Source organism: Sturnira hondurensis, unplaced genomic scaffold (assembly GCF_014824575.4).
Source record: "Sturnira hondurensis isolate 20B ecotype Veracruz unplaced genomic scaffold, ASM1482457v3 Scaffold0020237, whole genome shotgun sequence".
Taxonomy (NCBI): domain Eukaryota; kingdom Metazoa; phylum Chordata; class Mammalia; order Chiroptera; family Phyllostomidae; genus Sturnira; species Sturnira hondurensis.
Window position 1 is genome coordinate 10,188,296 of NW_028092868.1, and position 14,136 is coordinate 10,202,431.

Genomic DNA, 14,136 nt, shown 5'->3' on the forward strand with positions numbered 1-14,136 from the left:
TATTTTTTCAATTTCTAGGGACAACCTTGGCAAACACTACAACTGATGCTATAGCCCAGAGTGCTGTGTGACGATGTTCCATGTAAAGACCCACGTGGTAATTTCCAGGGTCTTCAAATTAGGGAAAGGTTCGGAGCTCCAGATGAGCTGGCACACATTCTCCTAGTAGATAATGAGAACTAAGTAACTCATCATGTTTCTTTTCTCACTTAGGCCGCTAGGAAGCTCAGAGCTAAATAAAAGTTTCGAGCGCAGTGTGGCAGCTATCCTCAGTGCAGGTTTTCGGGCACAACTAAACCCTCCCTTCCTGGTACGACTGGTCCTTGAAGGTTTTGTTTCACTCTTATTTTAATACTTTAATGATTCTATATTTCATTTTTAAAACTTCCAAAGCACTTGGATTTTTTTGTTACTAACCAAAAACCAACCTTTTCAGAACTCTACAAGCATCTAATATACAACTACATTTTCTGAACTTTCAGGTTGGCCAGGACCTTTGCATTCAGCATCGTGTCTCCCTCTTTTTTTGCTGTTGGAGAGTGAAACTTGAGCAGCAGAGACTAGTTCAGATGAATTTCTGGTCCTAAAAGGTGCTATGGGGGGAAAAAAGATTAGACTGTATTAGATGAGATAGAAGAGTGGACAGACCTAACTCAGAGTCCAAATACAGGGCACAATAACTCTTAGAATAGTTACCAATAAAGTGCATAAACTTTTACTGGAGGGGGTCCAATGGAAGGGCAGTAGGCAACTTTGTCCAACCTATAGCTCAGGCAGCGGAGCTCGGTGGGCAAGCTGGGGAGCCGCCCGGAAGCACGCAGCTTAGAGCCTCGGGGACTAGGCAGACTGGTAGAGCGTGGGAGGCTCTGGGGTTTGACAGCTGGAGCTGTTTTCTGGTTAACTTCCTTGTAAGCCTAACGCTGAAATCAGAACCCCGTAGCTCTGCAGGGCATGGGCAGAGTCGAGAGAAAGTTGGCATACCCGGGAAGGTAAGCAAGATCAGCTCCCAGGCTGATCAGGAAACATCAACAAAGCGCTTTTGAGTGTTTTCTGGGTGGAAATGGGAATTCTTAAATATAAAAGGGTTGCCACCATTACAGATGGCTTTCAGTTCTGGTTTCCTGAAATAGCACTTGAATGGTTCTTCGCAGACTGATAATCGGGGAGGACTAAAAACTACTCGCCACCCTCCAAACTCCCCCCCCCCTTTCTGGAAGCAGTCTGTTCCAATGTTTGGCAGTAACAACGCCTGAAATGAGCCAATACTCTAACAATGAGAAATTGTAGTTGCCTGGCGTGGGATACGAAGGAAACAGAGATTGGCATTTAGTGACAAGTTGGTGAAGCCTCCCACCTCTGCCTGGAAGCCCTCCCAGATGCTCAAGATCAGAAAACAGGGATGGGGAACAGCACTGCCAACCCCTGGGCATGTCCTCCCGGGAGAGAAGAGACGGTGGTGTCTCCCCACTCCAGCCACACAAACTCCACCCCACAGCTCCTCCCAAAAAGGGGAGAGAAATTGGGCTGCAGGCACTGAAGGTGAATTCCAGAGTTGTGCCTGGAGAGCAATGAACGGTGCTGAACAAATAAACTTAGTCACACAATTATTTATCACCTTGGCCTTTAAGAGTCAGGAGGCCAAGAATCTGATCCCGATTTCAACACTGCCTGAACTTGGGATTCAGTTCTGCCACCAGCCAAGAGAAAGGCCTGACCTAGACTTGGGTCCCAGACTCGAGCACCCGAAGCAAGTGGTGAATCGGGGAAGATGTGCTATGCAAGGCCTGGGACGAGCCGGACACCAGCCGGTCAGTGGTCACTACGTGAGAATCAGGCCCACACTGCTGAGGCCCTCCCATTTTCGGAGAAAATCAGCAAGCCCAGATTGCCTTATAAATTCCTCTGATTTTTCAGTCCCAGAGACTAATTTGTAAAGTTTTTATATACACTGAAGGAGGCCAAAGAAAACATTTTTCTAAGCTAGAGCCAAACCTCAGGCGCAGTTTGTCAACTCGAAGGAGTTCAGATTCTGCACTGAAGTGCCCCGGCCTGGGCGGAAGCTCCTTCACAAGGGACTGGGATCATCCTGTCCCCCGCGTGGAAACTCACGGGTATGGCATCCTAACGGCTGTGAGAAGTCCTGCCATCAACCAGACGCGCTTTGCTCCACCTGGCGCTTCCCAAACTCATGTGCAGACTGAACCCTCCGTGGCAAGACTCACGGGAGCAGCTCGCCGAAATGGGTGCCCCGTGGAACACACTTTGGGAAACGCCAGACCTCTCTCAGAGGCCTGGTTCTAAAATGCTGTGCTGCATTCCACCTCGTTGACCCTTGGACCTGAAGTAGGGGAGACACTAGCACTTCCTCCTTCCCACAGATTGCCAGATAACTGGCAGCACTTTGCATTCCTCATCTCAATGAACAGTCAGGAGCTAAATGTTGTTATCCCCATTTTAAAGTTGAGAAAATACAAATCGGCAAGCTGAAGTAACCCCGAAATAGGGAATGGCCAAGATTTACATCTGTGGGGGCCTAACTCTGAACTCCACGCTCCTTCCACTGCATGGTAGCCTGTGTGCGCCACAGGTGGCTGGCTCGTAGCCTCCGGAAGCGGTCTCGTCACCTCCCCTGTCCCCCGTGCTGCCCACCCCCTATTGAAAATACTTTGGAAATACTCTATTACTCTCCGCAGAGTATGCAGGCTCTTCAACGAGAAAACACTATCTTTCCAAGAGAACCAGAGAGTCCACGGAAGCGCTCGGGATGGGGAGCAGACGTGTGCACTGACACCTTTACCGGCAGGAACAACGCACCAACGGCCAGCAGCTGGTGACAGGTGGCTGGGCCTGCACACGTGTGGGCGGCTGAGTCCCCAGGCGACTCCCTCCGCACTGCCGTCGCTTCCTCGTTTTCTGTCTGCACATCGTCCTTCACCCCCCAGACTCCCCAGTGGGATGTCCCCTCTTCCCAGCTTTCTAGCCCATCTGCTTTCCCTCAGCTCAACCTATTTTATTTCTTCCCTCTCCTCCAGAGCAAATGCAGTCAGCGAAAGAAGTATCCTACCTGCCAAGCATGGGGGTGACCACACATCCTGGTGGCCAGGAGATGTTCAGGGGACACCTGCTGTTCAAATCCTTTCTTCCCAGCCCAGACCCAGGCCATCTGCTGTCAATCATTTTACAACCCCACCAGCAGAGTCCGAGTTCTGCTTCCTCCACCTTCTCACCCACACCGGGTACAGTCCAAGCCTTTCTCACTTAGCTATTCTATAGTTGCGTAGCAGTATCTCATTGTAGTTTTCATTTGCATTTTCCTAAGGATGTTGAATGCCTTTTCATGCGTTTACGTTCTATACATGTAATTTCTTTGTTCAAATCACTGGCTCATTTTAAAAAGTAATCAGGTTACCTTATTACTGAGTTTCTACAGGTCTTAATATAGCCTGGCACATGTCCTTTATTATAGATACGTGACTTGCAGGTATTTTCTCTCAGTCTTTGTTTGATATTTTCATACTCCTATATACACTTTTTAAAGAGTGGAACTTCTTAATTTTGATGAAGTCTAGTTTATCCAAGTTCTCTTTTTATTGAATGTTTTTTGTTACTGTTCTAAGGAATCTTTGCCCAAACTAAAGAAACTTCTGGGTGTGATGGATCTGTTCATTATCTTGGTTGTTTACACAGATGTATACAAAGTCACAGGGAGTTCCTGCTGTTTTTGTCTAGAAGTTTTATGGTTTTAGGTGTCACACGTATGCCTACGATGCCTTGTGAGTGAATTTTTGTAGACAGTCCAGGTGAGCTATGGACTGGAGTTGCAGGTTTATTGTCATTGATGTCGTTTTTGTTGTTTTGCAACGGGATAATCAATCATTCCGGCATCATTTTGTTGGGAATAAGTGACTATCCTTTATCCAGCAAACTATCTTCTTCACACTTTTGTCAAAATCACATACACGGGATCAAAAAGCAGAACTCACATAAAAGGCCCTCGCTGACAGCTGCTGAAATTTAAAACGTGCAGATGCTTCGACTCAGCGACTCCAGTCCTAGCCATTCTGTCTACAGGAGCACCAGCAGAAGGGCGAGGCTTGGGTCCTTGTGACAGTCACACGGACACAACAAGAACACTCCCCAAATGAGGGAGGACCGAATGAATCCCAGTCCAGCTCCACCACAAACTCTACGCAGGAACTAAAAGGAATGAGCCGCAGCCACGCACACTGAGCAGAAGAGGAACCCTTGAAACATTCTCATGGATAAAGCAAAGAAAAAAACTGCAGAGTGATTTTATATCTACATTATATATGTGTGTGTAGGTATATGTTATATATATTATATATGTGTATATATTTCTTGAGATATGTGAGAAAGCCCAAATATGTGGCTACATACTTGTGTAAGTTTGCAAAAAGCTGGGGAAAGTTTTGGGAAAATAACCACCAGACAGATCGCATCAGTTTCCTTCACGGGTAGAACTGAGAATGAGGGAGAAGACGGTATTATTAACCTCTTTAAACACTCCCAAACTGTCTGATTTGTTACGTTGTTACTCTAAGCAGATATTAGTTTGCATTTTTTCATCAAGTGGAAAATCGTATCATGGCCTCGGGACATGTAACAGAGATGTCACTCCGTCCATTTCACATCAGTGCCCCCACCTAGAAAAATATCCCATTGCTTTTTTGAGGAAGGGATGGTTGGGGTTTTTTGGCGGGGCAGAAATATATTGGTGAATGGAGGGTACTCAAAAGAAAGTTCCACACTAAGTGTTATGGGTTGAATATTGTCCCCCCCAAATTCATACGTATTATAGAAGGCTTATCCCCCAGAATGTGACCTTCTTTGGAAACAGGGTATTGCAGATGTAATTAGTTGATTGGGTGGATCCCAATCCACAGGACTTGTGTCTTTACTTTAAAAAGGGGAAATTGGGACGCACAGGGAGAGTGCCGTGCACAACCTGGAGTGACGCTGCCACAAACCCAGGAACGCCACAGATGGCCGGCAAACCGCCAGGAGCAGCGCAGCAGGCGTGGGAAAGCGCCTCCCTCCCAGCCCTCGGAAGGAGCCAGCCCAGCTTACACCTTGATTTCACACAGCCAGTCTTCAGAACTGAGAGACAGTGAATGTCTGTTGCTTCAGCCACCCAGCGTGTGGCACTGTCCTATAGCAACCCTGGGACACTAATGCGCTCAGCCACCAGGAAGTTGAGTCCAAAGGAAAATAGCTCCACGTCAGCACCACGGTCCCACAGCCCAGCACACTCCCAGGGGACATCGGCAGGAGGCTCAGAGAGTAAGCAGGGGTTTCCACGACCCCCACCGAACAGGTGGCTCCTCCGCCAGGATGTCACACACACCTGAGGACGAGCCGGCCCATCCTGCAGTCAAGGCATCAAAGCTTGTGGTGGGCAGAAGGGGCTTGGGAATCTGTGTGCTGATCCTCAGCCCCACAATCACAGAGACACTGGGAGGAAAGACTGGTCATGAAAGGATTAGAATGGCTCCATCCTTGAGCAAGGATGACAATTAAGGAGCCCTCTCTCCTGGCAGCTGTCCCCTCGGCTCCTGTGCCCCGCCACACACACATGCACGTGGTATTCGCTCCCTACCGAGGAGGGGAGCGAGAAGTCAGACAGCATCTGGACACGTGAGCACCTCCGCTCTGAGAAGCGCAACCCCAGAGAGCCGCCCTGCAGCTCCTCACCGTCGCCAGGACTAGGAACGTCTGCGCCTCCCGGCTGCTGCACGGAAAAGAGCAGCTTCTCCCGGGAAGCAAGGGTTCCCACTCCTCCTGACGTTTATTTTCTGTCTTCCCAGGGAGTCCCAGAATAGGAACGCATTCTTCATTGAAACAATTTATACCGTTACTACGTGAAAATGAAAACAAAACAAGATACCCCACCAGACACAAATAATCAACAACCAGACACACGCTCAGGCTGACCTAGAGGCCGATTGGAAATGGACTCCAAGGTCAACCTCCACATTTTCCTGGCTGGGAAGAGCGAACCCCAGAACCCGCCACCTGGAGATGTTGCACAGACTGGCCTGTTTCGGGATAAAGCTCTAGCCCTCCCTTGGCCTCTGCCTGTCTGGAAAAGTGCCCCTGAGATCCACCTTGCGTGACTATTTTTCACACCCCAGCCGTACTTTTTGAATTTTTTATTTATTGATTTGAGAGAGAGAGAGGAAGAGAGCGAGCGAGGGAGGGGGGGAAGGAATAAAGAAGAGGAAGAAAGACAGAGGCAGAGAGAAGGCGAGGCATCAACTCACTGCTCCACCCATTTATGCCTCCATTGGTTGACTCTTGTATGTGCCCTGACAGGGGATCGAACCCTTGACTTTGGCACATCGGGATGATGCTGTATCCAACTGAACTACCTGGGTACCAGCCATAACTTTAATTACCAAAGTTAACTATTTCTTGAAGCAGGTATCTACTGAATTTTCCAGGGGCCCTTGGTTTGCTGCCTTTTCCTACGAAACCGGAACTAGATCAGGGCAAGAAAGGGAATATGTCGGTGGTTCTCTAATATCTGCTTTCATTTTTTTTCACATCCACTATAAATAAATTCAGACTCAGCATTAAACAGAGCACACTCCTCACACACGTTCACTTAGTCCCGGTGTAAAACACTGGGCACACCTAACCCCTGAGAAACACAGAGAACAGTCAAAGGCGGTGTGGCTTCCGTTAGGCCTCAGTCTCCCAGGGCCGCTCTAACGAACTGCCACAGGCTCAGTGGCTTTCAAGAGCAGAAGCGCATCCTTTCACAGCTCGAACGCCTGGAAGTCCACAATCAAGGTGTTGGTAGGACCGCGCTCCCTCCAAAGGCTCTAGGGAAGGATGCGCCCTTGACTCCTCTGGCTTCCAGTGGCTGCCGGCCACCCTGGCCGTCCCTGGCTCGTGGTAGCATAACTCCGTGCTCTGACTCCATCTTCAGTGGCCTTCAATGACTCATCTTCAATGCCCTTCCATCCTGTGTCCCCTCTGTGTCCTCAAAGCCCTCCTAACAAGGACACCAGCCACTGATTTAGCTCTCACCCTAATCCAGTATGACTTCATCTTAACTCTATTACGTCGGCAGAAACCCTATTTCCAAACATGGCTCCATTCACAGGCAATGGGTTAACACTTCGACATATCTTTTCGGGGGGGACTTAAGTCAACCCACAACTATGAGTGAGACCAGGGTTTGAATCTGAATCTTGGTCCCTCAGTAGCCATGTGAGTCTAAATGCCTCAAGTAATCAAAGACTCAACTAATATATAGGCCTCACTCAAGAAGCAGGAGATGGTGTTTCTCTCACAACTGAAACCTCTCTTGCCAAAGTAAGACCTCAGTCATCACGAGTGAGAGAAGAGGGAGGAGGCCATGAGCCCTAGGACCTCAGGAGGATGAGTGGTCCGAGGGGCCCCTGCATCAGCTGAGGGGGCACAGCTCGCTGAGACTTCGGCGACAGTGCCATACGCCAAAGGCACAGAGCCAGTCTGTGGCTGACCCCTGAGCTGTCCCTTCCCAGTTCGTGGCCGGAGGGTTTGGACCTGGTGAATACGCTGATGCTTTATCACTGGTTAGCCACTAAATTGGAATGAAAACTTTTTTTTAAATTAACACAAAATGATAGTAGCTAGTTCCACTAGACTTTAGGAGGTCTGTGGACAAACATCCCAACTATTTCTATTTGCTCTACTTAAACAAAGCCTCTGTTTAGATGTGTGCCCGTCGGGGCTGAACGAAGCACACTGCAGTCATTGAGGGTTTCTGGACTAGTTTTCTCTGCTGACCACTAACGGGTCCCCAGCCTGCTGCTATTTGGAGTCAGACAGTACTGTGGAGGGGGGCCGTTCTCCAGCAGCCTAGGGGCTGTCCAGGGCCGACTCCTCCAGGATCCACCTTTCCGGACGAATAATTGACACGGTAGAAGGGAGTCAGTGCTGAGGGAAGGGGGGAGAAGAGAGCTAACCTGGAACATCAAAGAAAACACACAAGTTGCCTAACACCCCAAGATAACCCAGTAGGGTCAACATTAGGCAATGTGACAAGGGACAGAGAAATTTCCCCAAGGTTAGCATTTTGCAAGTCACTTCCTAGAGATTTTGCTGACAAACTCAGAGGCAGACCCAATGATGTAAGGCAGCCTTTCAGCTCAGAGAGAAGTAAATGAATGATAACTGTGAGTTTTCTTTACCAACGATAAGACCCAATGCTTTGTGCTTACTCAACTATGAGGGACGAAGGAAAACAACCCACTCTCCAATGGATTTAGTGAGAAACGCGTGCCTCTGTACAAGCAATTGCTCCTGAACGCCCCCACCTCCTTCCTCCCTTCCCCCCACTTCTGGTCTAAACAAGGCTTGACTACCAGCTTTCAAGGTCTCTAGTCTGAGTATCTGCTACACGCTGATGTTGAAGAGAGTCTTAAAGGGCCCTTGGGAATTTCAGCTTAAGTATGACACAGCAGCTTACTTCCCTCAGAGACCTGGGCCACCAAAAAGAAGGCCGCCCTGGGTCAACACAGACAACTGCAGCGCTCTGCTTCGACAAGAAATATGAACACAGCCTCTCGGAGCAAACAAGACCACCATTATCCTAATTCTATTTATTAATAGCAACGGCAGCAGCACGGGCAGAGCGTCCTGCTTGGACTCAATCCTTCTGTGCCAGAGAGAAGTGGTTCAGAAGCAAGCTCTGGTTCAAGTGCCCACTCAGTTCATTTCTAGCTGTCTGACTTTAGCCACGTCACGTCGAAGCTCTACCCTTCAGCTTCCTCATCTATAACATGGGGATGAAAGTGGGTATGGGAGGTAACTGTGCTGGATAATTCAGCTGAAATTCCTCAGCACAGTGCCACACTCACACGTGTCCCACCAAAGCCGCCTCGTCATTATCTTCCTCGCTCCGCTTTCGTCAAGTCAGTCTACCTAGAAATGTGTCCTGTCTACCAAGGTGTTCTCTCCACCTAATGGGCCAGGTTTGAGGATCTCCAGCTGACATTCTGGAGGGTTCTTCGGTCTCACTCCTTCGGGGAAAAGCAGAAGTGACATAATGGTAGAGAAATAAATCTGAAACAACCCACAGTCCAAGCCACGGTGAGACTTATCAGACACGACCGGGCAGAGTAAGGGCAGGATAATCCTTGGGGGAGAAGGACTCTTCCCTCCGAAAATCTCCAAATTTTATTGCGTTAAAAACACCGCCCTTTTCATCAGCCAAACATTTAACAAGGAATCAAAAGAAAGTTCTTCAGGCTCTGGTTTTCTCATGGCACTTCCTCTTTTCACCCTCTTTTGGAGGCTCTCACATCCAGCCATTGGCCAACATGAGAGGGGAAAAGAAAGTGAAGAGGCAGGAAAAAATGGGCCAGGCTGAGAAGCCCACATCTGGCTTGATGGATAAAGGCTTTGTATTTTCTGGATCTGCCAAGGAGAACCTTATTCTCAGGGAAGACAGGCAAATGATTAAATCAGAATCTTTATGGAACGCGTCACGAGAAGATGATTAGACACAGACTCTGCAATTAGAAAATGCTAGGACTTATTCCCCATCCTTTCTGATGACCCCATTCCAGTCCACCCTGTAACACCCACACCACAGGCGAGGATGTGTCAGCCTCCTTTGTTTCTTGTTCCTTTTTCTTTTTTTGAATCCTCACCAAGGACATCTTTTTATTGATCTTAATGAGAGAGGAAGGGAGAGTGAGAGAGAGAGACATGGATGTGAGCAGCGCCCATCGGGTACCGCCCACACACACCCAGTCCGAAGATGGAACCCCCACCTTTTCCGTGTGCGGGACAACCCTCCAACCAACCGAGCCACCGAGCACGGGCTGGCCTTTGTTTTTAACAATCTCCATTCATCCTTCTCGGGCTCTCCTCCTCTCTTGACTTAAAGAGAAATGGCTCTGAGAGCTCACAGAAGACACATGCTCGGGGAAATACATGTTCTTTACATCTAAGTGAGATCCCCATTCGGGCACAGATGACTCTGTCACTTCTAATGGAGCCACTCAGCCCAATAACCAAGACAATCAGAACATCCACGCAAATTTTAAACACTGAGGCCAGAAGTAATCTCATCTCTATCTTTAAACGACCATACCTCGCCTTTTTCCACGGAAAAGTCCCCTTTGCGTCTCTGAGCAGAACCTGCTCCAAATCTCTCTTTAAAAGTGTGTAACTTGCCCTGCTTCATCCAAGAACAAAAGTCTGTGGCTCAGAGGAGACGGTGAAAGGGAAGAATTCAGATCCGTTCATGTTTTCAGAAGTCGGGGTAGCGACGTAAACCTTCGCGTCCCTGCTGATCCCACTATGGTTTTTGCGGCAGAAGCTCCCGGCCAGGGCTGGAGTGCGACACAGCTGAAGTTTTAACATTCAAGGGAGCAGATGAACTCGCCGCGGTCTGTGTGACTGAATGAGAAATTACCCAGCTCGGGCCGCTCGGGGCAGGGGGTCGCTTCGCCTCTACTAGATGTGGGTCAAACAGCCAACACCCCGATCAGAAAACATCAGCATCGTTTTGTTTGGCAAAAAAAAGTGAGTACTGATCATGAAAATCCCACCAGATCAAAGATGCCATCTGCTCAGTTCTAATTAGTTAGAGGGTAACTGACCTCGGCAAAGGTCTGCCACACTCCCTGGGCTACGGGCCCTTTGAATGGGCCTCATCAAACAGGAACTAATTAAACCAACGAGGAAAAGATGTCATTCTTCACTTCCGGTGCCTCTTCTGTTTCGAGGTGTCTGTACAATAAATTGACAGCTGAGGCCTTACAGGAAGCTCTGGGAAAAGCATCCTTGGAGCATTCTCTTCATTCTAGCTCATCTAAATTAGAATGTTTGCACTAAAAATTAATTTAAAAAATTAATGAGGTTACTTGAGAAGGTCAAAAAAATTGGTGCGAGAAAGGCGGGGCTTTGCTAAAGAGCAGGTTTGTCATTTATCTCCCCGCGGAACCTGACTGATTTCCACAGCCACAGAATCGGACGCGATAACGCGGCCCATCCACTGAGGAATTCCGGAGGAATCGGAAACCTACGTTCAGAAACGGTGGTGCCCTGAGGGCAAGAAGGGGAAGACAAAAATCCCAGATGCCAGAGACCGTGACAAAGATAACCACAAGGAATGTAAATAAAATATTATTACAAGCAGCTCACTCACCACCTCACACTCAACATCTCCCTCCCCCAGAGCAAAAAGTAAAAACAAACAAAGTAGGAGTGTTTCAAACAGTGTCGAGCTGCTCTTTGGGGAGAAACCATGAGTACGAAGCCGTCTGCTTATCCACTTGGGCTCACTCTGATCATCACGAGGCTTGGGATGGACTTTTAAAAGAGCACTGGGCTGTTTACTAATTTCAACTAGAGGAGCCGGAGGTTGAGCCCCCCATGGACAAGTACCTTCCAGCAGTGACTTGATCTTCGTCAGCGACAAGCCGTGTTTACTCGAGGTTTCAAAAGCCAAAACCCGGGCTCTCTCAACATGACACCTCTAAATGAAATACATGCATTGCAAACACAAACTGTAATGAGCCGACTCGTGCCAACTGTACATGTGTACATTTCACAGAAGAGCCAGGAGGACATTTCTAGTGAGGAACGATCGCCACGCAGAATGCAAGCCAGAGCTCTCGCCTGCCAAGGGTCACAGGCTCTGGAGCACACAGCAGTCCCTAAAGGAAACAGGCCGGTAGAAATAACTTCAAGGGATACAATCCTCAAACTCTGCCGAAGCATGGACCACCAGGCCATAAGAACCACCTTAAGGAACTGTGGCTTCTGTTCTTTGAGGCCTCCCGAGAGTTACCCACCTCAGTTGATGGGGAGCCCTGCACCCCCCAGCCCTCCATTGCCCCCTCCTTTAGAACAGAATCCACGCTCTAAATGGAAGGAAGAATTCATACACACAGTTGGTAACTGGCGCCACTGCCAAAGCACATTGACATCACCCTTGATCAATCAATCATTCAGAGCCCAACACTGATATTCTCTCACTAAGACAAGGAGGAGGCTAAAGGCCATTCACCCACCACCCCATTTCCCAAGGCTACAGGTCCCTTTTCTTGTTTAGTCTGACACCCTGGGAGACTGGCCTGAGGGCTCCAGTTCTGTTCCCGTGGACCCACTCCCCGCTTATCTCAGGCCCGGAGAGGTGCAGAGGGGGGCTGAGGGGCCTCTGATCCTGCTAGGATCTGAGCAGGTGACTCCTGCCTATGGCAGGCCAGTCTGGAGCTTTGAATTTTCATTGAGAAACCTTCCAAGCCAGGCAGGGCCCCTGGCCTTCACCGTCTGCCTCTGCAGACACACTCAGCCTCCGACTGTGCTCTATTTTACCACTTGCACACTTCTTCAAACTTTACTACAGAACACTGCGGCTCTGAGCCTGCCACAAGTTCACTGCGGGGCTCCGGGCATCGTATCCCACGGAGCAGCTGCCCCCCCTCTTGAGGATATCTCTGGGCAAAACGACGTCATCAAACCTCAAGTCAGGGGGACCCCAGGGTCCCTGGTGTCCCCTCTGAAAACACAGCTCTTTCTCACTTTGACCCCCTTCCCGACGCCACAGTTTCAGAATCCAAATGAAAGAAAGGGTTTTATCTCAGGACACAACAATGAAGAACTTTGGATGGGATGACCCAGGACCTAATTATTCCTGGCTTAACTTAACTTTTGATTTTCAAATATCTGGGGGAGCTCAGGTTCGAGGGAGAGGACAGGAGAGCGCCCGCCGGCGAAAGGGGGGAAAGGAGAGAAGCAGCATACCACGACCAAGCCAAACCAAGCCTGATATTTCCAAATTATATTGGCAAATGGATATTTTCACAAATCATTTGTTCTGTCTTTCCTGGAGACAAAAAGAAGAAAAATATCTGGATGCCAAAGCCCTAACCCCAGACCGGTAAAATTGTGTCAGTGGAATGCAATCTGACATTGCTGGTCAGAAAGCCCAACCGTGTGTATTCCAACACGCGCACGAGCACCCCCGAGCCGAAAGTTGTGACGCCCGGAGGGATGCCTTCATCAGTGTATCACCCCCTCACCCCGCCGGGTGCCTGGCGCTAGGTTAAGCCAGCAGCATCATGTGCCTATCCATGCGTCTTACACGGTTTGGGGCAAATCCCTGCAAGTGGGCAAAGGCACCAGCTCTGCTCCTCTGGCCCGGGCACCTCCTCCTCCAGGCTGGCCCCCGGTGCCCCTTACCTGCAGGCGCTCCGTGGCCGGCTGCCACATCTTCCAGCCTCGGGGTTTGGCAGAGGAGACACTGGCGAGACTCAGTGGATGCGCCTGGGGGCGAGGGGCTTCGGTGCCGCTTTACATCTGGGGTCGGTGTCCGCAGAATGTGCGTCCTCAAGCGGGCTAACACCGCGGGGTGGGCACAGAGGGCTGCAAGCAGGAGGGGGCGGCGCCGTGCTCCGCTGCCGGCAACTTGTGGGCTCGGCCGTGCGCCGGCTGTCCTGGCGCAGCTGCGAGAAGACTGCGCAGCTCCGCCTGGGCCCGCGAGCGCACGGCGGCGACCGCTCCCTCCTCCTCCCCCACCGCCACCGCCTCCCGGACCTGCGCGCTCTGAGCATGCCCGGGGCCGGCGCCCGCCCGACAGCTAGCACCCCCGGGCGGGCCGTGGGGGTCGCGGGACGCACTGCAACGGCCTCCAGATGCCCGTGAGGAGAGCATGGGGAGGCCAGAGCCTGCGACCTTTCAACCCCGCTCCCGGCAAGAACCCCAGGTGGTATGGAGCCTGGGAGAGGAGACAAACTCGCTGGGGAGAGAAGGGCCTGGAAAGGGGTGCTTCTTGAAGAAAGAAACCGAAACCGCAGCCCCTGAGGCCCTAGGCTCTGAATTGCCTCTGATGTGCCTGGTACTGTGCTGGGCATCAAACTTCCATTCATTCTTCCCACTCGAGTTAACTGAGCACCTATTACATGCTCCAGTCCCTGAGCTGGGGTCTGAGGATACAGTCAAACAGAACAGAAGAATCTCCATTCCAGTTGGGGAGACAGTCACCCCCGAGAAAACATGAGAACTAGCATTAGGCAGGGTGGTGATAAATTTGGGAAGAAAACAAATCAGCTGAAGCGGGCAGAAGGGAAGGGGAGACCTTGTTAGATGGGGCCCTGGAAACACCTGGAG

At 50.1% G+C, this 14,136-nt stretch overlaps 1 protein-coding gene across 1 annotated transcript in view; it reads right to left on the reverse strand.

Annotated features, from left to right (window-relative positions):
• The window catches only part of PID1 (phosphotyrosine interaction domain containing 1), a 202,807-nt gene extending 189,328 nt beyond the window's left edge, over positions 1–13,479 (reverse strand). Inside the window, exon 1 of the mRNA XM_037029295.1 lies at positions 13,210–13,479. Coding sequence (XP_036885190.1) covers positions 13,210–13,239 — 30 coding nt within the window. The 5' untranslated portion in view covers positions 13,240–13,479. The remainder of the gene's footprint in view (positions 1–13,209) is intronic.
• Between the last annotated feature and the right edge of the window lie 657 nt (positions 13,480–14,136).